Source organism: Phoenix dactylifera, chromosome 2, assembly GCF_051530095.1.
Source record: "Phoenix dactylifera cultivar Ajwa chromosome 2, Ajwa_hap1_PhDact_Kaust_v1.1, whole genome shotgun sequence".
NCBI lineage: Eukaryota > Viridiplantae > Streptophyta > Magnoliopsida > Arecales > Arecaceae > Phoenix > Phoenix dactylifera.
Genome location: NC_143191.1, coordinates 22271377 through 22299363, shown reverse-complemented (window position 1 = coordinate 22299363; position 27987 = coordinate 22271377). Strand labels below are relative to the sequence as shown.

The 27987-nt window shown below is 36.3% G+C and overlaps 2 protein-coding genes across 9 annotated transcripts; both read left to right on the top strand.

Annotated features, from left to right (window-relative positions):
* The first annotated feature begins 23 nt into the window (after nt 1-23).
* On the top strand, nt 24-16559 carry LOC103720692 (NOL1/NOP2/sun family protein / antitermination NusB domain-containing protein). 7 transcript variants are annotated; one of them, XM_008810524.5, is made up of 19 exons: nt 24-306; nt 420-503; nt 595-749; nt 3628-3741; nt 4020-4085; nt 4599-4682; nt 4779-4865; nt 4983-5074; nt 5165-5225; nt 7669-7728; nt 8770-8830; nt 12319-12426; nt 13297-13415; nt 14011-14082; nt 14310-14395; nt 14578-14674; nt 15408-15558; nt 15903-16003; nt 16086-16559. In XM_008810524.5, the coding sequence occupies exons 1-17, from the start codon at nt 120-122 to the stop codon at nt 15549-15551; spliced, it is 1677 nt and encodes a 558-aa protein (XP_008808746.3). In that variant the 5' UTR covers nt 24-119; the 3' UTR covers nt 15552-15558; nt 15903-16003; nt 16086-16559. The 7 variants fall into 7 exon arrangements, with proteins under 7 accessions (XP_008808746.3, XP_088571713.2, XP_088571711.2 ...); XM_088715587.2 differs by having other exon boundaries at nt 88-306; nt 14069-14186; XM_088715588.2 differs by having other exon boundaries at nt 104-306; nt 3628-3791.
* A 1553-nt stretch (nt 16560-18112) lies between these two features.
* On the top strand, nt 18113-26375 carry AHG2 (Polynucleotidyl transferase, ribonuclease H-like superfamily protein). Of its 2 annotated transcripts, none has more exons than XM_008810523.6 (7): nt 18113-18559; nt 20553-20683; nt 21044-21372; nt 22621-22734; nt 23457-23580; nt 23788-24052; nt 25013-26375. In XM_008810523.6, the coding sequence occupies exons 1-7, from the start codon at nt 18180-18182 to the stop codon at nt 25839-25841; spliced, it is 2172 nt and encodes a 723-aa protein (XP_008808745.3). In that variant the 5' UTR covers nt 18113-18179; the 3' UTR covers nt 25842-26375. The 2 variants fall into 2 exon arrangements, with proteins under 2 accessions (XP_008808745.3, XP_008808744.3); XM_008810522.6 differs by having other exon boundaries at nt 23454-23580.
* Nucleotides 26376-27987: the final 1612 nt, after the last annotated feature.

Here is a 27987-nt window from a genome sequence, read left to right as displayed (position 1 = left end):
CTTGCACGTACTTCTGCACCGCGCTGATATTATCGAACTTAGGCACGTGCCTAGCACGTGATACGTTGAGTTATAGCAGCTCTATCTCCTCCCGAGGGGGGACAAGAAATGGAAGGCAAATGGAAGGAGCCCTCTCTTTCTTCTCCCCTTCTCCGTTCTCTTCCAATCGCTCCAACCTCTCTCTTCCAAAGAAACCTCTCTCCCAATTCTCCTCTTCCCGAGCCTCAATTCCCAAGGTATCGCCTCTGCCCAGGTCCTCGAAGAGAACCCGTAAATCCGATGTCCGGATTTCTCCCAAGACCGCAGGTAAAGGACTCAACTCCTTGCTTCACCATCTCTCTCACAAGTGCAACTCTTCCATCATACTCTCCATTATCTTCATCTCATTGACTTACTCTTCTTTGCGTTGAATTCGAAAGAGAGGAGTCGAATTTCTCGGCCTCTTGATTCCAAGAAGATAAATATCCAGAAGCTAAATGCTGAGGTTTCTCCTCACAGAGCAGGTACTGAAGGAGAAAAGAGATAAGATCTTGATAACATATTATGTTTCTTTTTTCTGGTTAACTGTTAAAATTTGTTTTTGGTGGGGAATAGTTTCTGCGGTGAGGCTGCTGAGGATTGAGCAAGGTGGCGCTTTTGCGGACCTTTTGAATGAGAAGGGGAGGAAAGCTGCCGAGAATGAGATGAGTTATGTCGAGAGGACACTTGGGTTCCGCACACGGGATTTGGACGACAGAGATATTAGACTGGTATTGCTAAAGAGTTCATATATTTTCCCCTCTCCTCCCCCTTTGTTCTTGTTTGTTGTTAGTTTGTGCTAATTCTAATTTTTAGTTGGGAAATTATACTGAAAGTGTGTTCTAATCTGGATATATGCATGTACCCAAAAATTGATGATAGAGTAAGTTTGCATGCATCACTGGCAAGAGTAGCCTGACGACATTGTTACTGTGGTGTTATTATGAAGTGCTGAAATAGAAAGCAAATAGTAAAGCACAATAAGGTAGAAGTACTCATTGAGATTTTTCATATGTATTAAATGAATGGACATGGAAATATTTTCATGGTAAGAAACTTAATTTGTTTGGAAAATCAAGTATTTTGGACTGCATAGTCAACATGCGCTTGTAGTTAAGCAAGTTTACATGTTCCATATAAAAGATTTACTTGTGTATTGCATGAGGATTCATAGGGAGAGTGAAGCATCCAGCTATAGTCCTTCAGTCAGCGGAGGAATCTTACAGAAATAAATGTGAAGGTCATACACTTAATTGTCTTTATTCTACAAGTTCTGATGTAACCAAAATTTCTTAGAGCTTGGGGGAGGTTTTGGTTAAATGAATGTAATGGTTCTTTTGGTTGTCGGGAGAACAGAGCAAATAATGCAAGATTTGGCTGCACTAACAGATGAGGAAATAGATTCTGATAATATTTTCCAGATGGAGATCACACCATGCAGAAAGTAGTTTGAAATGAGTTGAAGAATTTCATGAACAATGCGAATAAGTTCCTCATAGATTTATTAGCTTCTCTAAACCATAAGTGAGATTGAAACGGGTGAAGTTTGAAAGTAATAGAGGGGAACCAGATTTTAAATCTCATGGGATGGGACATGCTGCTACCTTCCTGACACTTGGGGCAGGGGATGTCCTAGGACACAATGATTGGGATGCTGGGCCGATGGCTGATGGTCCTATTCCAACACTTGGGATGGTACCCGATCTCAGCATCCTATGGGACTTCTCACCGGGTTTTGAAATCACGGAACAGAGTATAAATCTAAATATCTGCTAATGTAGGTTGCCCAAAATTTATGGGGATTAACCAAAGATCTTATATAGATCCTGAAGTTGGACATTTAAGGGATGGGTAGTTAGATAAAAATGAGTGTTGTTGAATAGCTCTTATTAATGTAGAAGGTACAAAATCCTTGCTTCCCTTGGTATGTTGCATAAAATTGACACAAGAACAAAACGACATGTAGGTGGATCTACATTAGAAGGGATGACTACTGTTTGTCATATAGGGAGGGAGATGACTAATTTTTGGGACTTGGAACAGTTTGAGACTCTCCAATCTCTAAAAAAAATATGTGCTCTCCAGCATTCTGTTGTTGGGAGGTGACTAACTTTTGAGTGCTGGATCAGTTTGAGTTTAGAATCTCCAATCTTTAAAGACAACAATAGTTAATCTGATCTTCATTTTTCTTTTTTCATCCTTATACTCTATATAAGAAGCTATACTTCCAACTTTCAATTCCCATAGTAACACTAATCAGATCTTATCCTTAGAAGCTTAGATTATGTTAAACTTCTACAAGGAGGTATCCTAAGTTTGCTAGACTCTGAAGAGGGAGTCCAAATGGGAAAGGATTTCTATAATTCTATGCATAACAAGAGCCCTGGAACCTCCAAAATTGAAATTCACAGTGATTTGTCGGTTCTAGCATAAGTTAAACTTATCTAGATTAAGAACATAATATGTGCAATAGACGACATATTAGCATCTAATCTATGCGAAAATCTTTTTAAACTTTATCCTCTATCATAGAATATTTAGTAGAAGGCATGTGCACTTGCACATGCGTTATGATCAAAACTATTTAAAATGGGAGATAAGGTCCTCTCCTTCTTGAAAAAGCAAGCAATTTACAGTGAGCCTGCATGTATTGCATAACTACGTACAGCAAGCAACTTCAATAAGTGATAAAATAAGGAGGTGGCGCCCTTCCATATGGTGACATACATTAAAAGCCTCAGTTTAAGGATGCAAAGTCTCTTCCTCTATCTCTTAAATACAAGTTAAAATCTCATGGTTTGTTTTGCTGCGACACAAATCAAGCTCCTAATTTGTATCAACTTCAACTTAAAGTAGAATCCTAAAAATTAACTATAAAAGAACACCTGCAAAATCCTAGCATCTAACTACCAACCTGTTCTTCCATTTCTGTTGTTTGTCATCTTAGGCGGCTGATCTTCAACTTCATTGGCATATATCATTTATGCTGTTTGTTGGCACTTTCAAGTTTTTTGGTTGGTTGGCTGTAATTAATCTTATAAGTGGCAACTTGCAAAGTAGGTGATTCTTGCCTTGCCAGCTTTTTTTTTTCAAAAAAAAAGCAAGGAAAGTTATTTTATGATGCTCATTATATTTATTTATCTCTGGCTTTATTTTATAAATCATGTAAATCATACCTGTAACCACTATGGCTTATCTGGCAATGTGCTATGGGCCATATGATCCTTGTTGTCTTTCAATAAAACAAGGTGGATCTTTGCCCTTCTCTGAATTATCCAATCAAACGTGGTTTCATCCACCCTAATCATACTTCAGGGGCATTCTTGACCTGAATTTCAGATACTACAGTAATGCATGCTTTGATTTGGGATATTTTGATCTACTGAATAAAGAGCAGTTACCTCTGCAAATTGTATCTCTTTTCATAATGCAGTTGTAGCTATAAAAACTGCTTGATATGGTGTAGAACTGCATTGCTGTTATTATGGCTTATTGAGAGGTGCATCTAAGTCCTCCTTTTGCTCCTGCTTTGTGAAAGTCGGGTCTCACTTTAACTCTACATGAGTTCTTTGTTCTTGGACACCGGCTTATATTTCCACTCTTTTATAGGTGACAGATGTTGTTGGAGGAAGTGTTCGTTGGAGACGCTACCTCGATCATCTTATCATGTCTCTCTGTAACAAGGAGAGAATGTTTACAGACATGGAACCACTTCTACTGCAAGTATAAAGCTTTATACTTAACTATTACAGAATATGCAACGAGTTTTGACAGTATGATCTTATCTTTGAGAAACTTAGAAGATGTGGATGTCTAGACCTATTATAATGACACTGTTTATTCTCATTTCTGGTCTGTTATTTTGTTTGGTGGGTTATCATATTGCTATGTTTCTCCTTATATTTATCATGATTTGCTATAACATATGATTCTACTGTCAGTATTTCTTTTCTTTTGTTATTTTTGTAATGTATCTAAAATCATTGTTTTTCTTTTTTTAGATTCTCCGCATTGGGTTCTTCGAGATCTTGAAGCTAGGCATGCCACCATATGCTGTTGTTGATGAGGTACTCAGACTTCTCTCTACATTTCCATGTCAGTGTTTGTACAAGTAAATGATTAGTAACTTTAGTCGCTTTGGTGCAGTTAAAATTTCAATAGAGCTATGAGATGCCCTTAGTTTAAAAAATAAATAAATAAATCTTGGTTGATTAACATATTTTAGAAGTAGCTTTTCTTTTGATCTTTATTATTTCTAATGGTTACTGAGGTATTAGTTCTAGATATTTCATTTTGATGGTGTTCAAGTTGCATCTCCTGCTATTTTTCATTTTGTAAGCCCATATGTTAGTGAAGGGCCTAGTAATCTCCTTATCTTGTAGAATTTACATGTCCTGCCCATTTATGGATAAACATAAATACATTTGAGGCAGATCATATTCATCTCCTGTTTCTTCTGCTCTTCATCATCAGGTTTCTGTATTTAATGTGGAACCATATATGTTTTGAGCATAATCTAAGTGATTTTGTTCAATCCGCAATATTATATCTGACTGTAGCTTCTTTTCCTGAAATTCTAGAATGTAAAACTTGCAAAAGCTGCTCTAAGGCCTGGTGCAGGGAATTTAGTAAATGCAGTTTTACGGAAACTTGTCTCACTGAAGGTCCGAGATTGTATGTTACATACTGCTTTTGCGCTAATCACTGTGCTATACTTTTACTTCTGTGCCTTCCTGTTTTCCCCCTTTTTTCTGTTTCAGGAAAAAGATTCGCTTCCCCTGCCAACTCTAGAAGGTGATGACCATGCACAAGCACGTGCTCTTGCTGTTATTCATTCCCATCCAGTTGTGAGTCTACAATTATATTATTTGTTGTTACATATGCTACATGGTTGCACTTAGTAATAGTATATTCAGAAGGATACAAGCAATCCTCAGAATTCATGGCATTTTTCTGCTGTTCAGTGGATGGTTAGAAGATGGACAAAATTTGTGGGGCAAGAAGAAGCTGTGAGGCTAATGAACTGGAACAACAGTGATCCCTGTTTCAGCCTAAGGTTTTGAATAGCATGTTATTCCTTCAGGTTAACAATTTTTCATTTATTACTTATCTGAGCGACTAATCTGTTGGTTCCTTCTTGCTCTAGGGTGAACACTGCAAAAGGCTTTAAGAGAGTTGATCTTGTTAACCGACTGGAAGATTTGATGGTGCTTTATTTATCTTCATTTTCTTTGCACATTTTTTTGTAATATAATCTGTGATTAGATATGAAAGTGCTTAATTACATTTGGGAGGCAACTCTTAACCAGGCAAAGAGAACTTTGTTAGTTGCATAAATTCTTATGCTGGATTTATAGCTTGTTTTACTCTTTATTACTAGATTTATAACCTGGATCTAGAGTTCATTTTAGTTCTTATAGATGGATTTTACCTTTCCTCTCTACAAATTGTTTTTATTATTTTATTCATTCTAGTGCCTATGAGGGGCAATGCATGTCATAGTGGATTAGGACAGAGATGTGACTTGCATCTAGAAGCTAGTTGATGTGAAATTTCATGTGGCAAACTTGGAAGCATACTAGTAAAATATTAGTCACTGAACTTTGCTACCTAGAATAAAAAAGTAAACATATAGGTTCATTTTCTACCTTAAATAACTTCCAGAAACCTTTGATCAACCCACAATTCAGCAATTTATGCCTCAAAATTCCTGCGACCCTACATTGGATAATCAAATCTTTTCTAGGATCAGTTTTGGACTCCTTTTTGCATCACAATGATGATTTGAGTCATCTTTATGACCTGGAAATTATAGGAGTTTTGTTGTAGGCTTCTGGAAGCACAGCATGTTGAAAGACCTACCGAACATATTCAAGAATTCAGTGCTGTAGATTGGTCACTTCTTTGGAGATTTGAAGCATTACAATCTCAATTTCTCGTCAATCGAACCTTCTATGAAGCCCAATGGCGATGATGAACCACAGACTATTAGGGGAAAAACTTTGAAGGAGGAAATACTTATGCACAACATGACAAATCACTAGGGACGCTTCCTAGGGAAATATGCAAAGCCATATAAGCTCGCAAAAATATTTTGTAAGAAAGGCATGATGGCCATGATACAGCTTCGGTGGGATACAAAATGAAGTGCATATAGATATGCAATCTTCATTATTGTATGTTCTTTTTTAACTAAAATTAAATGGCTAGAGTAGCATCTTGATTTGTATGACTTGATAGACAGAGAATAGGTGGCTTTAAAAGAAGTTGTGAACAAGCTTCTCTTTGGTGACACAATGTGGAAGTGGCTTATCGATACAACAACATAATCCTGTCACTGGTCCTGATTACAATTTGACTTTCAGTCAATTATTATTTGTATAAACAAGGATAATAAATTTGTGTGATATACGTTACTTTGTAAAATGTAAATTACAAGGAATAACGGTGTATAATATATGCACCATGCACCAAAAACATGGTCAGGATATTGTGTCCATGTATGAGCACCCAACTTTGGATCCTTTTTTAGCAAAGTTCTCATATACTAACATTTGGGGGTAGGATAGATCTAACCCCTAGACACATTTAGCTACATTACTCGAACCCATGTAACATAGATACATTTATATTAGGTTTGATGATTTTCATCTTTTTGTTATTGTGTTCAGTGTATAGTGCCTGCCCTGAAAGTGCTAGGGGCAAATTCAAGATACTTGAATCATAAACATTGATGCATGTTAAATGTTATCTTGAAGTCATTATTGAAAATAAAGAGGGTTCAGTTTGCAAGATTCTGGAGATGCCGATGACAGAGTTAGTTAAATAATTTAATTATGAGATCCTGCATTTTTGCAGCATCCTAGGTTGTGTCAATTGTTCAATGAAGCAAGTTTCCTAGTTTTTGGTTTCATTTATTGGGAATCTTCCATATATGTGGTAGTACTTTTTGGCCTTGTTTCCTTCCTGCATAACTTTAATATAAAAAAAGGCATCCCAGCGCATGGTGCTCCCACCACTGAGGGGCCTGGGGAGGATGGCTGAATAAAGTTGGATAAGTGGACTTTGTTCAATGTACCAAGGTTTATTCATGAATTAGCAGGACCTTAGGATTATTAAAAAGGCTTGTGGTGTGGTCTTTTGCATTCCACTGTTATGAAGCTTCTTTTGCAGCCAATTACCATTGGTGAACTTGCTTAATAACGCCAAATGAGAACCATCACCTCCTTGTACCAATAAATATATAAGATGGAAGGAGCTAACACTGTCTTTTGCAAAGATTGAAGGCAAAATTGCCATGCCAAGCTGTAACCATTTTGGAACCAGGTGTTCCATATGTATTCATGGCATTTTGCATCAGCTTATTCAAAGCTTTATTTGAGGGCTAATTTGTTGCTTGTTAGGGGTTTTAAGCCAGTCCCAAATAATCGGGACAAGGCTTGATGGTTAAAGTTATGGTCTTATAAATATCATAAAAGTAATCTATCTATAAATTTGAGCTTGTTGGGGTTTAACAAAGCTTTCCTATTTCAATACATACTTATTGATGTAGGAAATTTGTTCTGCCTGTAAAATTTCTGAATCAGGTAGGTTTTGCACAGCATCTTGCCTTGTTATGGTGATTAATATTTGGTTCTTTGGTAATATCAGGTTCCATATGAGCTGTCTTCATGCATGGATGACTTTGTTCGCATCCATACTGGCATGCAGGTATATTTCGCAAAAGGTCTTCACAATGCGTTTCTTCTTCTCCATTTGCAGAGTATTTTGTGTTCTCAAGAAACCACAAATGAAGTTTAATGGTAGAACCTATTTTTGCAACAATCTATGTCAATGCACAATAAGCTGCATAGTAGGAGACTTTATTGCTATATTGTGTACCAAGTATGATTAGAACACTAAATGCCATGCAGTTAATGTGTATGCACCTGCAAATCCTGAAGCCATGTTTTCGTGCCTTGATAAGTGTACATCACCAAGACTTAGTTATATTGTTATAACATCATAAGCGAGAAGTACTATCTGATTGTTAGGTTGGAAATCAAGTCATTTTGAAAGTTTCAGCTGGAACCTTTTTGGAATGGACTCCATTTTTAAGGTTTTGTTCAGTTTCATTAAACTTGAGTTTTAGATCAGTTTCAGCTAAAAGTTGTGTACAAGTCCACTTAGCTTTATTCTGGGTCATATCTTTATTTTTTTGAGTGCAGAGAAGTGAGTCTTACTTGTGTGTGATAAGTCAGGCCTTCTAGAAGCATTTTTTCTAGAACAAACTTGGATTTTGTGATTTTCGGTTGCATGTAGAACTTTGGTTCCATGAAAAAGTTAGGAATTCTAATGCATTCTAATCAATTGCCTGTTTTAGTGGATAACTAGCTTGCACTAGTTATAGTCATGAAATTTGATATACACTTGGTAGTAACTTATACAGGCACTATGGATAAACTAGCAATACATTTATTTAATCTAAATTTCCCTTGAAATTCCAAGTTGAATTGTCAAACTGAAATGCAACTTTTGAAGGCTTTTGAGATATAATACCTTGCAGACACAGCAAACATGCACACATGTTCCCACATGACGCACACATACCCAGTGCATGCTCTCAAACATGCATGTATGCTTCTATACTGCCGTTGGACACTGTACGGATAGTTCCCATATAATCATATAGTTCTAGTTGTTTTTTCAGCTTGGATCTGGCTTTGCAAGTTCATTGTGGGTTCTGAGTTCTTTTCATTTACTTCTGCTCAGATTGTAATACAAGCTGGCTTGCTAAAAGACGGAATATGTTCGGTTCAGGATGAGAGTGCTGGTCAGTGCTTTCCCTAATAAGATCCTATATATTGTGAAAAAATGGTTACAACATAAAAGCTTTTATTCTTTGCAATTTTGCAGAATGTTTTGTAATTTGTATAGTACAAACCCATAAAAAAAGCCACAAAAACTATATTCACTATTAAGTATTAACAGTCCTTTTCAATTTCCCAGTCATAATTCCGATATGGTTTATCTCGTGTCTTTCTCTTCTTTATGTTGACATGCCAACACAAATCTGAATTCTTAATTGGATTACTGACAAATACTAATACCATCTCAGTCAATTCTTTACCATGTTATCTTGCAATTCTGGTTCAACTTTGATAGTCTAATGAAGATATAAATAGAAAGGGGGGGTTTGGTAACCCCAACAGGATCACCACAGTGATCTAAGATCTCCGGTGATCCGAATGCTGGGGTGATTTGATCCCCGGTGATCTAAGATCAATGTGTTTGGTAGGCCATGGTTCAGTGATTAAAAATTCCTGGATATTCATGAGTAACTTGTTTGGTATGGTATGGAGATCTAAGATCACTAACCTCATAATACCACAAATACCCTTGATATATCTTAGATGGATTTTTTTTATGTATTTTTAATTCTCATGAATTAAAAATGTAAGTCAATATACTAATTCCTATAATAACTCTATAATTTTGTCACATATTCTACTTTTAGTAGCCCTTATCATATATTTATTAATCATATAAAATATATTATAATAAAATATTAATATATTTATCAATATATTAATTATTAATATATTCTATAAAAATATATTTATTACTCCTATAAATTATTAATCTTATAAAAATATGTTATTTTTCATTATAGAATTAATTTTTTTATTTATACTTATAACAGATTTTTTTAATACTAATAATTATTTTGAAAAGTAAGATAAATAGAAGTAATATAGTAATATATTAAATATTTTCATTATATAAATATAAAAAATAATAATATATTTCTACTAGAATTTAAAATTATCCTTCAATAACAATGGGATAATAATATGATTAGTAATATATTATAATATAATATATAATATCAACATAATATATATATATATATATATATTGACATAATATATTGATGGTATATTGATATATCAATTTTTCTGCTAACTTGAGGGGTATTTTTGTCTTTAATTTTCAACCCAGGATCACTGCCCTGGGGTGATCTTGGATTCCCGATCTCAAGGACGGGTATTCCATCACCAAGTTGGGGGGTGATTTGAGAAGTGGAGGTGATTTAAGATCACCGCCACGTAGGATCACCGTAGTGCAACCAAATACGGTGATCTCATCACCTCCACCCACATCACCCTTGATCCTAGGACGATCACCCCATACCAAACGCCCCCAAAAGGGTGATGTGGTGGGCATTCTGAAATTTCTGAGTAATTAGAGCATTAATTCTCACCTTGTTTTAGTAAACTTACGAGATATGGCCCATAGTATGCTTTACTATACAATTTAAAGGAGTTAAAAAGTCCATGTTGCATGGCATCTTTAGAGGTTGTTGAATTGAAAGGAATCTGTAGCAATTCTGATACTCTACTTTGTGCATGTCTGTGCACTACAACATCCAAATAGCTTTGCATATGTGCTGGTGGGTGGATGTCTGAGGTGAGTGGTTGTGCTTACCTATATGGTAATTATCTGGCATATTTTCCATGGAAAACAAATTGGTGCCGTCTGTTGAGTTCCACATCTTTCCATCCTGCAGCACTTACATTTTCCCAATGAGATAAAGAAGTGTACTCTCACCTAGAAAACTGTAGATTCCCACCTGTGATCTTTTTCATGGCAAAAAGGTTGGCACCTTCTTATCTGGCACAAGGTGAGGGCTTGTGATTGCCTTTATGGCTGTCATCTGTCTTATTTTCAATGGCAAACAAGGTGGTACCTTATATTGAGATCCCCATGTTACCAGCTTGCAGGAGGAAGTGTACCATATCTAGCATGATTATTGATTCCCACATCTACAGTGAACTATGATCTTTCCATTGAGAATTGAGTAGCTGACATCTTTTTTTTGGAAACCCAATGTGTCTGCTATTTGTCTTTGAGAATCAGTAAGCTGTGGATCTTAAAACTTGAATGGACCTGGTTGACATATGTTCCCCGACATCCGGGTTTAAATATATGTAAAATCTGTTGTGGGCATTATATGGCCTTTTGAAATTAAGCTTTCGTACCAATAAGATTTCTTATTAAAGCCTATATTTAGTTTGAGGGTGGGCCTTGGCGCAATAGTAAGGTCGCTACATTATGACACGAGTGTCACGGGTTTGAAACATGAAAACAGCCTCTTGCATTGGGATAAGACTGCACACATCTGATTCTCTCTAGACCCCACATTGGCAGGAGCCTCATGCTTTGAGACGCCTTATTTTTTTATTACTCTTATTTTTAGATTGGAAATGAGTCCTTCATCACTGCATTTTATCATCCCTCTGAGGAGTGTTCTGAAGAAACTTTATTTTGAGAAAAAACTTATCTAGTTTCTTGATCTTTTGGTGCACACCCAGGTTTTGAAGAGTGAATAGACTGTTGAAGTTTTTAACCTGGAAACTAAGAGATGCTGAATTCTAATTCAGGACTTTATGTGTGATGCCTCAAGTTGCCAATTAAAGCTGCTGCTGAGATTCATCTAGAGTTAACTTATTTATTACTATATAATTTTGTACTAGTATAGTTTTCTGAGAGAGAATTTAAATTATAGATCTCTTCTTCTATTTATATAAGTCTCCTACAAATTCTCAAAATTTTTGCTGAACTCTTTATATTAGACACATCAGATTTGCATTCTGGTTCCAGAATATTTAAATAAATTGTCTTAAACCTGAAATAGCTTGCATTGGTCCATGATGTGGCTGCAGCTTAGCCTGCAGGTTCCTGCAAACCTGTGAACTCAACATGGTGGCTGGAAGGGGTCTAGGATCATATCCAACAGTCCTACATGAATAATGTCAGTGCCTCAACTTGCATCTGCATGGGAGTTGAGGCAGATGGGATTTGCATGGACCTCTGAATGGTCTATCAGACGGTCATATTTGATTCACAGGCTCACAGGAACTGTAGGCTAAACCGCATCCAGTTGATGTGGCCTCTATAGCAATGTATGGTCAGGAATTTAAAGTTTACCACAACTAATGGGATTAAGTATGTTGTATTTACAACCGTACCATCTATTTTATCACACTTTACAGTTTTTGTAGGGCCATATTTCTTGCGAAGGCTGGCTTTGATTTTGATTGACTCTGTTGGAGATTGAGATGAACACAAAATACCGATTTATGATTTTTCTTCTCATTTTTTGTATGGTGATTGATTCCTGAATGGTGGAGTGGCAAATTTGCATGTACATGATTGTCTCGTATGAATTTTGATATTTCAAAACTTTCCATGAAGCTTCAGGACCTGTTCGGGGATATACTCAGATTCCTTCTGTTAATGATCAACTACTTAATGCAGGTCTGGTGGTGTCTGTGGTAGGCCCACAACCAGGAGATGCCATCATTGATTGCTGTGCAGCACCTGGTGGAAAGACTCTTTTCATGGCGTCATGTCTGAGAGGAAAAGGTTAACTTCAACTGGAAATGTTTTGGTTTAGCAAGTGCTCATGTTGCTGTCTGTCTAGATAAATAAAGTGCATTCTGCTGGAATGACAAAAAATAGTAATTTTGTTGTATGAGTTTAAATTCCTTGCTTATTCTGCTCCTGTGTTTAGTGTATTTATCTAAGTTTTGTTAGCTCTGTATCCTTCTGCAGTTTCCTGTTTTTCACTTAGGAATAATCAGCATTTTGAAAACAGCTATATTCATTTGATATTTAAATTTGATATCTTGTGAAAAATTAAGTGACTTAATTCAAGATCTATAATGTTCATAGGAAAGCAGCCAATGGGATTTGTATTTGAGCTAGAGAGTTTATTCCACATATTTATGACACATTGAAAATCACATGCTTTCCCCATTTCTGCTATATTCATCTCTGACAAGAGAATGTAGTGAAAGATTTTACTAGACATATTGTAATGTGGTGATGCATCCAAAATATAAAAAGAGGGAGACTGAGGGAAACTGTTATTCAATTGGAGATGAACTGACACATTGATATTATTTTAGTAATGGTTTAAGCCATTCAAGTAGAACTGAAGTCAGAGCAAACATGAAACATGAAATCTCAAAATCCTTACTGTTTGCCTCTTTGTTATATCTAGATGCCCTTATAACAGGAAGAAGAATATGTGCCAAGCAATTTAACTATATTAGTATCTTACTCTTCTGTTGGATATTTCTTCACTCTTTGTTGATGGTGGATCACCTTTAATCTGACATATAGCTTGCCTCCTCTTGCAGCCGTGTTGATCTTCTACATTAGGTTTTTATGCATATGATCTTACCATGGAGTGAAGTAACTTGATTTTCAGAGACACCTTGTGTGGTGCAGGTACGGTAATGGCAATTGACATAAATAGAGGTCGCTTAAGGATTCTCAAAGAGGCATGCAAGTTACTTAATGTCACTAATGTGGTCATTACAACCCATGCTGACCTTCGATTATATGCTGTAAGTAATGGTTGTCAGAGTTTAGACTTTAGACAAACAAGTTGAAAGAGCTAATTATAATCTCAATTCCAGAATTAGTTGCTTGTTGTATCAAAGGATTATGACATTTAATGCTGTAATATGAAGTTTTATCTATCTTATTTTGAGTGATTTGATTGGAAGCTTGGCTTCATCTTCTAATTTCTTCAAGTACTGGTATAATTTTTCGATGGTCCATCTTTAAGTTGACAATCATTTGCTTTGACATCCTGCCATCCATTTCACTGTTATAATTGCTCTACATGTTATATTTTGTTTCAATTATTTCACAAGTGGACAAAGGGTTATTGCTTTTTTTTGCTGATTCTAACAGCAAACAGCCATTTTATTAACATGTTATGTTCAAATACTTTAGTTCACATCACCTTTGACACCTATATGCCACCCAATCCAATGCAAAATATGATTTTGCTAAATGAGAAAATTCACAAACTATTGTTCTATCTTCTTTCCTGTTTCTTTTTGTGAGTAAACCATCTCGGATGATGTGATGTGATTGCCATTCTCATTTATTTTTTTCCTTTAGTTTTAGCATGGATAATTTCCTCTTTTATAGGAAAAGCATAATGTAAAGGTTGATAAAGTCCTTTTGGATGCTCCCTGCTCTGGAACAGGTGTTCTTTCCAAGGTAGTTATTTTGATTATCAGCTCTCCTTTTTGGCAACACTAATGCACTGTCATCTTCCAAAGCAGTTTATTTTTCCAATGAGACAAAAGTAGATAAAAGACGTGGTAGGTTGTTTTCTTAGAAGTGTCCAGTCTCAGTAACCTCTCTCTCTCTCTCTCTCTCTATATATATATATATATATATCATTTGGTGAATTTTGATGAGATTTCCCTGCCTTTTTTGTGAAGAGAGCGGATTTACGTTGGAATAGACAATTAGAAGATTTAGAGCAGTTGAAGCATTTGCAAGACGAGCTTCTTGATGCAGCTTCCATGTGAGGATCCTTGGCTTTAAACTTCTATATTTGAAATTGGCATATGATTAAAGATTCTATTGTGCGCTGCATCTTTTAAGCAGTTGATGCGCCCAGTCTATTACTTGTTTAACATTTTTGGAGTAGTTCCAATGGAAGCAACTCCTCTTATACATTGTTAACATCACATTGTGCATGCATAGGCTGGTGAAGCCGGGTGGGATACTTGTGTACAGTACTTGCTCCATTGATCCTGAAGAAAATGAGGAGCGGGTTGCAGCATTTCTTCAGAGGCATCCCGTATGGGCTCTTAACTGCACCACTTGAAGTATCTTTTGTTGTAGCATCAATAGTCAACAACTTCATATATGCATTTTTGTACAAACTTCTGTTTGTATCTTCTGAATACTGAGTTTTGCCTTTATTCCAACTTGACCCTGCAGGATGTATTGAGCTTTACTTTTTTCAATGCCAATTTCTTTGTGCGGAACATATGTGTTAGGGTCTATGCAAAAATCATTTCTTTTTTTTTCTTTTGGAGAATTATAATTGATTTGGCAACTTTCTGAAGTTGGATCAGATTTGAGGTTTGTTTCTTACTGAACATTGTAATTGAAAAAACATGGCTGACTATACTTGTATTTTATGTTAGTAATGTAAGCAGCAAATTTAGGTGGCTCTGAGTAGATTCACCTGTTAAAAACATTTGATCGTTGTCTGACCATCTGATTGCTGATTAATGTAAGGCTTTTGTTAATGTCATATTGGAAAATGGTTTTAATCTATGAGTTTTAGATGGAGTTTGGCCCTATTGCTGGCGATTATTTGATCATGGTTATATCCATTATCCAGTATTTGGTTTTAGTTTAACTATAGTTTATATTTCCTGTCATCATTTATGTTCTTTTCGAAATAATCAAAGTGTTTTTCCCCTTTCTTCCCAATCCTGCAAGTGATTGAGGTTTGATGTATGACTTCAGAATTTATATCATATCATTGCTGATTGGTCATTTTTTGCATACCTATTTTCCAGGAATTTGTTGTGCATCCTGTCCATCCATATGTGCCTCCAGATTTCATTACGGATAAAGGTTTCTTTTTCTCAAATCCAGTCAAGCATAGGATGGATGGGTCATTTGCAGCGCGGCTAGTTCGATCCTTGGACTACCCATGCTAAGCTCCCTGTAAGAGCCACATACCTGAATATCTCCTATGGTTCTTGGTTACTAAGCAAGAAGATACCTTATATTTTCCCCTGAAATCTTAATACATGAGTGATACATGATTGATTAAGATTCCAGCATATGTCTCTTTGACATAGGTCGCTCAGTGGTCATCTCCACATGATGAAATTTCATGTAGAATTTCACATCCATTAGTTAAGCCTGACCTCCAATTATTTTTTCAGCTTTGCTGATATTTCTTAATGTGTTTGAAACTTTGAAGCATCTCATAGTTAGTCATTTTAGGCCGCAGCTCCATCGCTACTGCTAGTCTTTATTGAGCTTTTATTTGTTTTCCACTTCAGGTAAGCGAAATTTTCCAGAATCCCCAAATCATCATGTTTTGGGAGGATAAATGTGCTCAATTATTGGAGTGGAGACGGCCAAAAATAAACAAAGCAACCAGGTGCTGATAGCTATGTTCATTTTGATCTCTTTTAAAATATAAGAACTTAAATGATCATCTCACCATTGCCTAATATTATCAGGTAGAGACCTTTTCCGGTGAGTAATGCCCCATCAATGTCATGAATGCATGCTCCATCACTTCATGATTGGCAAACAGGCATTTGGAAAACTGAAGCATTGGAATATCTTGATCTGCCATATATCAAGAAAGAGATCAGAAGAGGTGCATATGTGCCAGCAATGACAGCTGTTGAAGATGACATTGATGATTCTTTCACAAAATTCTTTGACAGCTACTTAAGGCCCTTGAAATTATGAGAGGCTTTCATCTCTAAAATCTCTTGATGCGAAAGCAACAGTTTCACTAAGATAACCTATGAAAGTTAGTCAATAACAAGTCCAGGAAGCATCAACTCTGTTCATGATGTTCTACAAAGTTGTTTGTGAGCAAGACACCAGCTTTGCCATTAAGACTAAGATGCCATACATTTGTAAAATTCATGTGATGATGTTATTATCAATAGAAAAGACCAAAAACCCGATTGAATGGCAAACACTGTTGGAATTGATGGGTGATGTTTCCAGCTCGAAGGGTACTATCACTAATTTGGTGCCCCATTGTGCTTTAGCCCTTGTGCGAAGATTTGATTCCTTCGGAACCCCACATTTCTTGGATGAGCTGACCACTGTAGCCACTCTTTGACTAAGATTCTTGCTTGTCCTAGTGATGTCAAGTCTGCTAGAAATTAGTTTTTGCAGATTATTTTCCTCGGTTAATGTTTGAGCGCATTCTGTAAAACTGTTGTTTTTTACAAAAAAACATGCTTTTGTTCAGGTGATGCGTATCTGTTTCATGTCTCAATCCTTTTGATCTCCTTGGTACGAGCATGACATTCTGTTTCTGAAACGCGAACTCTGCAACCAAACGATGGCCAAAGAAATCTGACATCAGTTTTGGTGCTTCACATATCCCTGACCTTCTGTGTATAAAATTCCACCTAGGGGTTTGACATTTAAAAAAGTACAGAGGATGCATTCGATCCTCCAATGCTAAGTTACATGAGTTCCTTGTTAAATGTTGAAACCAATTCAATGATGGTTGGCGATAAAGGACAGTTCAACATGTCAATCATCATGTACTAGTTAAATTCTAATCTCTCTTTGTTTCTTTAAATTTTTCTTTGGCCCTCACATCTCGGCCAAGTTAAATCAAAATGTTGATTCATCTTGTATCATGTCATCCACTAAGTAGCAGTAATATTGGCCATGGAAACCCTTAGTTATATTTGCATCATATTTTAAAATCTTAGATTTTATGGAGATCTAGTTCTCTATATATTTAAATGCCCCAATCATACCTATGCTAGAGTGTTAATTATGGCTCCGTATGTATGTAAAAAGATTTGAATATGAAAAAGAAGTATGTATGTTTTATAGTATGTATATATATTTTTTTCATAAGAATGCAATTATAGCAGAACTAGCATTGTATTTTATTTGTTTTATAAGAATTTGCTTAATCTTTAGCATGTTTAACATGATCATCTGTAGCAGGAGTTTTATGTAATTTGATTTGACCGAAAAAAATGATCAAACTTTTCAACACTGAGATTATTCATTGCCTGTATAAACTTGAATACCAGATTTATGGCCATGTTCCTTTTCTTTTTAATTTGTATGGCTATACTATGTATAAAAATGATAGTTTTGAAATTAAAACATATTCTATTTTGATTCCATCTATCTAATTTTATATCAAAATTCCTATGTTATGTATCTTAAAAATATATTAATTACCTCACTATCTTTCATCTTTAATTATTGCACATAGTATTTTTTTCATAAAAATCCCAAAATAAATTAGAATCTATATCTTTCTTTCTAATTTGTCTCCCTCTTGGATTCTGACTTCGAAATAAACTGGACTTTACCATGTCTCTCTCTCTCTCTCTTAAATTACTCAAATGGTTGCTAATCTTTATATATGTACTAAAAGAAATATTCCAAAAATTCAAATAAGATAAAATAAGTTAAATTAAATTATAATAGAATAAAATAAAATAAGAAAATCACCGGAGTCAAACCCTATAATTAGACGACGGCTGTCCCCGGATTGCTTCTTCTCCCTACCCTCCCCCTCTCTCTCCCGCGTTTGGAAGAGAAATGCAGCGGAAATGAGGAGCCGATGGCTGATCTCGGCTTTCTCGAGAACCCTAACCCTAGCTTGCTCCCACCCGGTGCATTGCCGCCGCTTCTCCTCCTCCGCCACCGCCGCCGCCGCCACCACCGCTGTGGCCGTGAAGAAAGTGACGAAGTCCAACTTCGAGCCGGCGCTGGAGGACCTCCGGCTCCGGGTCCGGGAGGCGGACTTTGTCGCCATCGATCTCGAGATGACCGGCATCACGAGCGCCCCGTGGAGGGACGCGTTTGAGTTCGACCGCTCCGACGTCCGGTACCTCAAGGTGAAGGATTCGGCGGAGAAGTTTGCCGTGGTGCAGTTCGGGGTCTGCCCCTTTCGGTGGGACGGGGCCAAGGGCTCCTTCATCGCGCACCCGTGAGTTATTTTCTCCTTGAATCCAAGTGCTAGGGTTTTGGCTTTTAGTAAGGTAGGGTTTGGAGTGTAACTTTATTTGGCGGTACAACTGCAACCAAGAGAAAACTGGGATTTGCGGGTAGGAAGGAGCATTTTGCTTGTTATTCAAAAAGTTCTTTCTTTTTTTTTAAAAAAAAAGCTTTGGATATTGTTTAACAGCAAATAAACTGCTGGAAGCTTTAATTGACGGATTTAGAGGCTATTCCGGTGGCTACTGTTGCTATTAGCCCATAAGCGGAATGGTAATCCCTGTGTTGTTGCTGATGTGAAACCAAAGAGTAGTTCTTTTCGTTGTTTCTTGCATTGCATAAAAAATTATCTGTTCTTTAACAGTTAAAAACCTTTTTAAAATGTAGGTAGGAAATTTCAAGACAATTATAAATTATTTAGTGATAGAAATTGCTATTTTGCGATGCAGGTCCCTTTAGCATTGCTTTTGAAAACCTTTTACATCTGCTCAGACATCCTCCATCACGGAATCAATACCATTGTAAATTTATTTTGGCATTTGTGAGATTTGAACATGACACTACGATAGAATGTCATAGTCACATCAATGGAATGTTCGAAATTTTGCATGTATATTTGATTTCTCTTACTGAAGGACGTTGTAATGGAAGTACTGTCACATCATATGTCAACCGTTCTAAGTGCTGCTCATATTCTAATACTTATTGTTGATTGGCATGTCAAACAATTGGGATAATAATTGTTAGTTGTTGGGCTGAATGCAAGAAGGGAGGGAGACAAATACAATAATGCACACACGCATGAAAATGCACAGACATAGAGAGGGAGGGAGGGAAAGACCATCTGATCCAATTCACAGGATCGGGGGGGTTATTGATTATGTCAGCATGTTAGGGACTCATGGATTATGGTAGGCATATCTTTGAGGACTTCTTGTAATTTTAAATTGTTATAATTTCACAGGTTAGCTTTAAGGCTTAGTTTAAATCTTAACCAGCAATTATTGTTTCGTTTAATGGATGGCTTATGGATCAACAATTAGCCCGGCATTCGACATTGCAACTGGCTCAAAATATGTTTTCAACCGTTTGAATTGGTGTTGATATTTTGAACCAAGGAATCTTTTAACACAAAATGTGGGGCCTGCCATGAATGCTACTTGGTCACTCAGTTTGAGCTTAAATTACCAAGGAGCAACCTTTCTAGGTTTCTGTATTATTGGGATGAGTCAAGATGGCTAGATGAAGAGGAAAGAAGGCATTTCTTGACATACCAACATATTTTTATCTTTGAGGCACCAATTTATAAGCCAAAATGCAAACCTAAAGCACAACATTCAACAACTTTTTTATGAATCTTATTATTTTGTTCAATCTCCTTATTCACCAGCTGATGCAACTCAGGAACATAGGTACATTTTGCGGGCAGCTTAAAAGTTTGCTATCATTTGGTAGAGTCTCCTTATTCTCCATGGCTGGAAACATTCCAAGGGGATATCTAGCGAATTCTACGCTATAATTCAATAATCTATAACCAAAATTGTTTTGTTTTTAAGCATTCTCAACTCTGCTTTTTCCTAGTATTTGTTTTCTTTGGATGACCGTCTTACATCACTCCTCGTGAAGTGCTTTTGACGAATTAGGTCGGCTATGTAGAGTTACATTTTTTTACTTTTATGTGCGAATTTATACTTTATCTTCTTTTTTTTTCTGTCTTGTTATGCTTCTGTTCTTTAGAGGATCTTTTACTTTCTTTTCCCCCACATGATTCGCATAAGGATTATTCTAGTCAGTGGTGACTTATTTATTGATCATCAATAGGCATGTTTGGTTACTAGGTTGATAGCCTTCATTAGGAAGACAACTGATTGGTGATGAAATAAATTTTCTGATTGCTACCATTTTTTTAATGTTTTGTACGTATGTATCTTTATGATGGCATTTTTTCTTTTATGATTACCATTCTCCCTTGTTTTACTTGGCAGGCACAATTTCTATGTATTTCCTCGGAAGGAACTTCCAGTCGATGGACCATCATATGAATTTCTCTGCCAGACAACTTCAATAGACTTTCTCGCCAAATATCAATTTGATTTCAATGCATGCATACATGAAGGTCTGGAATACTTTGCTCCATGCTCTTAGATAGTTTTTAGTATGCATTGCTAGCATAATGGTCTCAATTAAGAGTATATATTAATGATGCTCATCTTTGCTTGCATTCTGCATCTTCAAGTTTCTGTCATTGTTACTGGGGAGGCTAATGATATGTGGTCTACCATCAGAGTGTCCAGTGGCTTGGAAGCACCTATTTCCGAGTGTGCTAGTGCCATATATGTATTAGTTGATCTTTCTGACCCAATTGTAGTTAATTATTATATTGTTCTTATGGTCATACACCTGATCAGTCTTCATTACCAAGATACTGTTAAATGGTTATGTTCTTCATGTATTTACAACATTTGGATAATCTCAGGAATATCTTATTTATCCAGAGCACAAGAGGCAGAAGCTCTCCAGACCTTATCTTCAGCATACAAGGATGAATTCAATAATTCCTTATATAACCTGGAAGAGCATGTAGAAATACCATTATTGAGAACTGCTGATCTTATTTTCACTGAACGGATGAAGAACAGATTCCACCAATGGTGTGATGAATTAATAAAGAGTCCAGCCAAGAACTATCGTTTGGAAGAAAATTCTGATAGCAATAAAATGCAATTTCAGACAGTTTTCTTTAAGATGCGTCCGGCAGTTTTGCTGGATGGCTTCAGCTCCCACCAACTGAAGTTGATTCGGCTGGTAATGAATTTTGTTTTACATTTTATTTACTTTGATGATCAACATGGCTTTAAGAATTGAACAGGTCTCTGTGATTCTTATTTTCTTCTAGTTCTGTTGAGAACTTCTTATCCCTCTAGCCCAGATGTTAATCTTCAAAACTTGTTACCGAATAGTCTTTCTAGTGCTACCCACTATATGATGCATCTCCATTCTCCAGCACTCTCTGACTTACCCTACTTGCACTTCTCTCTTCAATTTTAATATTTCCATCAAAATTAAATTTTGCATTTCTTTCTTGATTATGATATCAATTTGGCTGTTAATTTCAAGGTCCAGGTTTTAGGATGGCCAGTTCATCCTAATTTCAAACATGATATGTTCCCAAGATTGCATGCCAAGTATTTCAGTGATGTAATTTTGCATCTAGATTAAATTGCTATATGTGCTGGGCTCTTTTCGTTTGTTGGCTTGATGAATTTGGGTCTTCATTTCAGCCTATTCTATCACATCCAGAAAAACAAAATCATAGTTCTGTAATCTGATTTTGATCCAAATAAAATTGGAATCCATCAGGTTCATATCTTCACCAATACAATATCTGGTGATGTTTATGATTTAATTTGTGATTTGAATTATGCTGATGAAAGATGGCAATAGGCTTCAGAATTTTTTAAGTTATGCCCATTTGATTACAATCCTTGATGCATAATTCATGATTCATCTCCAATTTTAAAAAATGAGGTTCATCTTTCCAACTCCAATCACAAGATTAGATATCAAACTCAAATGGGCCTGCAGCTATTTTTGCAGAAGTGCAGGATATGTTATGAACTTTTCCCAACTCATTCGCTGCAAGCATGTGCATCATATTCACTACTGCATTAAATATGGAAGGAAAGCGACATAATACAGGGCATGGTGGTTGTTGAGGTAAAAGCTGATGGTAGATGTTATTAACTCACAAAGATTTCTACCTGCCCTATCATTTATTACAATCATTCCAATCACTGAGGTTTTTTAGGCGATTGATGGATGTAAAACCAGATATCAATGAATAACCTGAAATTCAAGAAATATGCTGATACCAAGATATTGAGCAACAGTTAAAATCCTATGAATTCTTTACTTAATCAACTATTCATTTTCACCAGCTATGGATTGCAGAAATTTTGTTTTTCCTTTCTTTGTAACATCATAGCAGGTTAAGTTTATATTCTGATATGTATTATCATGTATTCTGCTGACTATTTGTTTCTGAGTCCACAGGTTTTAAGAAAGCACTTCAAAGACCTTGTATACGTCCGTTCTGTTGATGAAAATGCCATGTGGAAAAAGATAGTAGTATACACAGACTCTGAGGAGGACAAGGCATCTCTTAGGGTATGATACAAAAAAGAATGCAAAGTAGTTGGCTTTTATTATAAGCTGGCAAACTACATCTGTTCCCATTCCATCTCTAGTCCCAAATTCCCAAATCGATCAGCCAGTATCAGGTTATATGGTTTTAGTTGTTCCACAGTTAAATTTCTGTTTTTGCATGGTAGAGAACTTGGCTGGAAAAAAAAAAATCCATGAAAAATTATAAATTTACTCTTCTAGATAATGAAATTTCTATATGTTCTGGACTCTGGAAGCTCTATTATTTCATCATTGAAAAGAAATTGGTGTCAGATTTTCTTTCGTTGTGTGTCACAATGATTGTTTTTATGAAATTGATACAAAACAAATACTCTACTAGACCCCCTGTGAATTGAGCATGTTTGTTGATGTTGCCAATGTAGTCCTTGCAAAAAGTAAAAATAAGGCCCAGCAAGAACCTTATAGTCTTGAAAACTAAGAGCTAGTGTTCTCATATGCTGAACATTATACTACCTTAATCTAAAGATTGCTATACTTATTTTGGATGGTATAAGAAAATTGAAACTATTAATTTAAAGAAAAGCCCAATTATTTCAAGTAGTTGTTTAATGGTGATATTGTTAGTTGTTTCCTTTATGTAGGACAAGGAAGGCAACTGCTTTTAGGAACCCCATCTTCTAAATCTGTTTCTTTGTTTCTGCATAACAAATATAGTAAAACTTGGCATTCCTATGTCACAGAAGGAGGTCCAAGAAGATCTACTCAGGAATACAGAAGCACGGGTTAGGTCAGCTGTGGGATTTCGCCATGTTATAGATCTTCTCACATCAGAAGAAAAACTGATTGTTGGCCACAATTGTTTTTTAGGTACGTCTCTTTTATATAACTGTTTTTGCACCTGTTGCCAACAATACTGGGTTCTGTTGGTTGCCACCTCTCATCAGCATGTAAGCTGGGGGATGGTCCCATGTGTGAACTTAGGTGGTAGCATTGTTACCGTTTTTCTCAAATTATTTTTATATATAAACATGTATCTACCATGTCTTTCTCAGTCGCTTCTTTCACATGAAACAGATATTGCACATATATATTGCAAATTTTTTGGTCCTCTCCCTTCATCAATGGTCGAATTTGCATTAGCTGTGCACAAAAATTTCCCACGCATAATTGATACCAGGCATCTCGTGAACTCCAGCCATGTAATTCAGTACCTGATGAAAAGGAGTAGCAAATCACTCTCTTCCATTTTTTCGCTGTTGTGCCCAAGGATTTCCTCTCCATCCCTGCATGTTGCTTCTAATTCATATGTGAAAGTTGAGGTGCAAGCAGATGAAACCGGGTATACTTTTCATGCTCACTTTGTGGAAATATTTCTCATTCTATGAGAGCCGTTGCACAAGTTCCATGTAACTGCTTATATTATTGATGGTACTTACTTCTAGATCCTTAGTGCATGTTGGCATTTATGAATTTGGTATTTGTTCTACTCTTTTCCCCCTCTTTCGTTCTTATTCACATTGAATCTGAATCTGAAAAGGCATAAAGTGCACACACTCAGCCCTGTCATCTCATTTTGACCCAAAGTAACAATGACCTTCATTTGGCCATAGCTTCAAGTCAATGTTTACCAAAAATAACAGTTTAAAAATATATATTAAAATACCATTCTTGCATCTACTTGTTACAATTCTTCATTGTAGGGGAAAAAGAAAATTTTATTTCTGGATTTCTGTAGAAAACTTAGTTGTATGGCTGCAAATCCGATTTTCACAGGCTTGCCTTGTGTTATGCGGTCTTGCTCTCTTTTCAGCCAAATGGAAAAAGTTAAAACAATACCTGCAGGAGATCATTTTTTTAACTTGTTGAGATTGAACAGTTACTACTTTATAAGACATAGCAGACACAAAATTTTTTGTTCCACAGTGCTTCACTGAGAAGCCTGTGCTTATAGTTTTGAAGGAATCTAGTTGCCTAGTGATGCAGGCATAGTGTCTGTTTTTCTATTTGCTTTTATATTATTAACAGGTGAGTTGTTAGTTAAATGTCTTTTCTTGTAGTGCTTTTGACTAGTCATGCAAAATGCAACAGGAAAAGATAAAATAGCCCAATGACCTACCTGTGTTGTGCTCTTAATTCTGTAGCTAACCAGCCTACTTGATAGCTTTTCTCCAGGTTTCTGATTAGTTGTACAGCTCAGTCAACTTGTAATCATAATATTCTGATTGCCCCATTTCCTGAGTTCATCAATCAAAATTGAAAAAGTAAAAATTCTGGGTTTCTGTTTGTGTATCTCCTGCAGGTCATCTTGCTTTAACTCAGGTGCCAAGCATGAAGCAGGGTATGATGCTTTTATGACCGGATGTGTCTTTGCTCAGGCATGCAGTCACTTGGGCATGAAATTTGAACTCCACTCACCATCAATCGATTTTTCCAAAAATGATAAGATCCAGAACTATATGAATCTTCTATACCCCAGCTGGAACAGTGGAACAGTCATTGATCTGAGTACAGGAATTGAGAATCCTGATTCAAGTTACAAGCGTAGATATCCTCAGATAGTGTTTTCAAACATTGTCCTTGTCTGGGGATTTCCATCCAATATCAAGCCCAAGGATTTGAAGGAATGCGTGTGTAAAGTTTTTGGTCCAGATTCCATCACATTGATTTTTTTTGTGGATTCAACTGCTGCGCTTATTCAGTTCAGCAAGGAGGACTTAGTGAATGAGTTTTTGATTTTGAAGGATAACTTGGAGAGCAATGATGACCCGATATCAGTGTTGCACCCTCTTGCAAAGCTGTTGGAAGGTGGCAACACCCATGCTGCCAATTATGAGACTTATAGGGACATTTGTGGCTCTTCTATATCAAAGGTTTTGTTTGTGGATCAAGCTGAAGCAGTTGGCATTAGATGGAAGACCAAAGTGGAAAATGGGAGTGGGGAAACCCAGAAATTTGCCAGTAGTAGTGAAATTACACCAGGAGACAATTCACCTGCTGTGAAACAGGTTATTGGAAAGAAAAATGATCCCAAAAGGCAATCTCATCACCAAGTTTCATGTGAAGATATTTTAGATTCTTTACATGCTTCCAAATTATTATTTGAAAAGCAGGTCAGAAGTACACGGTAATATCGCATAGACAGGCTGCAGTACATTTTTGGTCCCATTTGCCAGTGATTATCTGATTGTCTACTGTATTACTATCAAACAAATTGAGGGCGACATTTGTAGAATGGAAATGTCACTCTTGATTGATTGCCTTTACTCTCTAAGGTGGTGCTGGTTTTTGCTGCATTCACCAAAGATCTCTATCAACTATGGCATTGTATTTGTAAGTGGAATTTCAGATATGTAGGTTTTATCTTTTGGAGCTTCATTTTTCACAGTTCGTCAGTCTCTTGAATCTCTATCCTTCTGCAACAATGTTGAAAAGTTGCCCTACAACTAGAGTCACCTTACAGTCAATAAGTTTTCTGGCAATCATAATTTTGTACCTTTTATTTTGGTGAATTAAATTTTCTACCTTTGCTCATATTATGATGGGAATGTAATTGCTCATTTTCTACCTTACAGTCAATAAGTTTTCTGGCAATCATAATTTTGTACCTTTTATTTTGGTGAATTAAATTTTCTACCTTTGCTCATATTATGATGGGAATGTAATTGCTCATTGTCTACCTTACAGTCAATAAGTTTTCTGGCAATCATAATTTTGTACCTTTTATTTTGGTGAATTAAATTTTCTACCTTTGCTCATATTATGATGGGAATGTAATTGGCTTGTTCCCCTTTCTTTTTTTTTTTTGTTTTTTAATCTCCACCATTATTCATACGAATCATGAACATAAAGGCTGGTTAGGATAGAATCTTCCATGCATGAATGTCAATGAAACGAGGAAGCCTCAAAAGTTTTTCCCGGTTAGATAATTTGTTTTGTGCTATTAAATGGGGACCTGTACAATTGAAAGAGTAGCTGCCGGCAAGGTATGTGCTGTATTTTTGCTGCAAAAATTTCTGTAAATATGGGGATGCACTATTTATATTTAGATAGAACTGGTGCAATATTTTGATATCATGTGTTTAATGTTCAGATCAGATATGAGACTTTGCCTTTTAATGATGATGTGCTTGGAGGGTTTACAAGTGCACTATTTTTCATTTCGTGTATTTGTACTCTGCCTTTTTATGATGATGTGCTTGGAGGCCTTAAAATTGCACTATTTTTCATTATATGTACTTGTGGCTTTCTCAAGTTAGAGACCCAAAAGGAGCGCTTTCGGGACTTCAATCAACAATCTACGAAATGTGGTAATGTGAATGCTGCTGCACCATGCGGGAAATATCATTTACTATTGCAGAGACTAGTATTAAGCTTGTTCCAATGCACATGATGCTTTGCTTGAACATGAGCAGCTAATTGTACAGATGTTGGATACTTTCAAAAGCAGCATGCTCAAATTCCTCAACACCACTGTACTGGTGAGATGTACCAAATTTGTCCATATGACAGAGAGCTACAGGATGGTGCTGCTGGACTGAAAGGAGAGGATGATATGACTGCCGGTTTAACTGCTTAGTGCCAGGCTGAGGAGCATGAGGGTGGTTTTCTTGGTTAGTAGAGTTATGTGGAATAGGAAGTTGATGAAACCTGCATAGGTACTGGGCATATTATGCTATTCAAGGACTAGGGATGAGCTCAAGAACACTGTATAAGAGCCTTTCATCTTAATTGAGTGGTCATTCTGGTTTCTGACATACATTTCTAAGTGCAGTTTGGATTGTCAAGGATGAAACAAATCTGATCTTCGTGTACAACAGTTGCAGCCTATAGGATTTGAATCAACATTTCTAGTTAACGTTTTCATAGAAATTTAACAAAATTTATTGTTATTTGCATGTGTGCTGACATCAGTATATATAGTGGATTGTGTAACTGATGATATTGTTCAGAAAATGATGAAGGTGAATAGGTAAATAATCGACTTCTATTCTCGAGATTAAAGTCATTTGCTCTCTAAGTCCTGCCCAAATCAAGTAGTCCTAGCTACAATCCTCCATGACTCGGTGGGTTTAAGATGCCATCATGTCCATCTTAAGCTCGATTAGAAGCCAAAATATTTTCCCCTTCTCGCAATGGGGATTGTGTTGGATCTTTTGCCTGAAAGACCATCTGAGTCTTTTGCATGCAGAGGACCGCCCAAACATGCTTTAAAACGCGTGACCATGCATGATCTAGTGCAAAGAGTGCGATCAGATTTTCTGCATTGCGAAGCTT

Bases quoted from the DNA above. Each gene is read 5' to 3' on its own strand.
- LOC103720692 (XM_026809840.4), top strand. From the start codon at position 120: ATGGAAGGAGCCCTCTCTTTCTTCTCCCCTTCTCCGTTCTCTTCCAAT. The intron at 4,086-4,598 runs GTACTCAGACTT...CTGAAATTCTAG, and splicing joins CATATGCTGTTGTTGATGAG to AATGTAAAACTTGCAAAAGC. The intron at 8,831-12,318 runs GTCAGTGCTTTC...TACTTAATGCAG, and splicing joins GGTTCAGGATGAGAGTGCTG to GTCTGGTGGTGTCTGTGGTA.
- AHG2 (XM_008810522.6), top strand. From the start codon at position 18,180: ATGAGGAGCCGATGGCTGATCTCGGCTTTCTCGAGAACCCTAACCCTA. The intron at 22,735-23,453 runs GTATGATACAAA...CCTATGTCACAG, and splicing joins AGGACAAGGCATCTCTTAGG to AAGGAGGTCCAAGAAGATCT. The intron at 24,053-25,012 runs GTATACTTTTCA...TATCTCCTGCAG, and splicing joins GTGCAAGCAGATGAAACCGG to GTCATCTTGCTTTAACTCAG.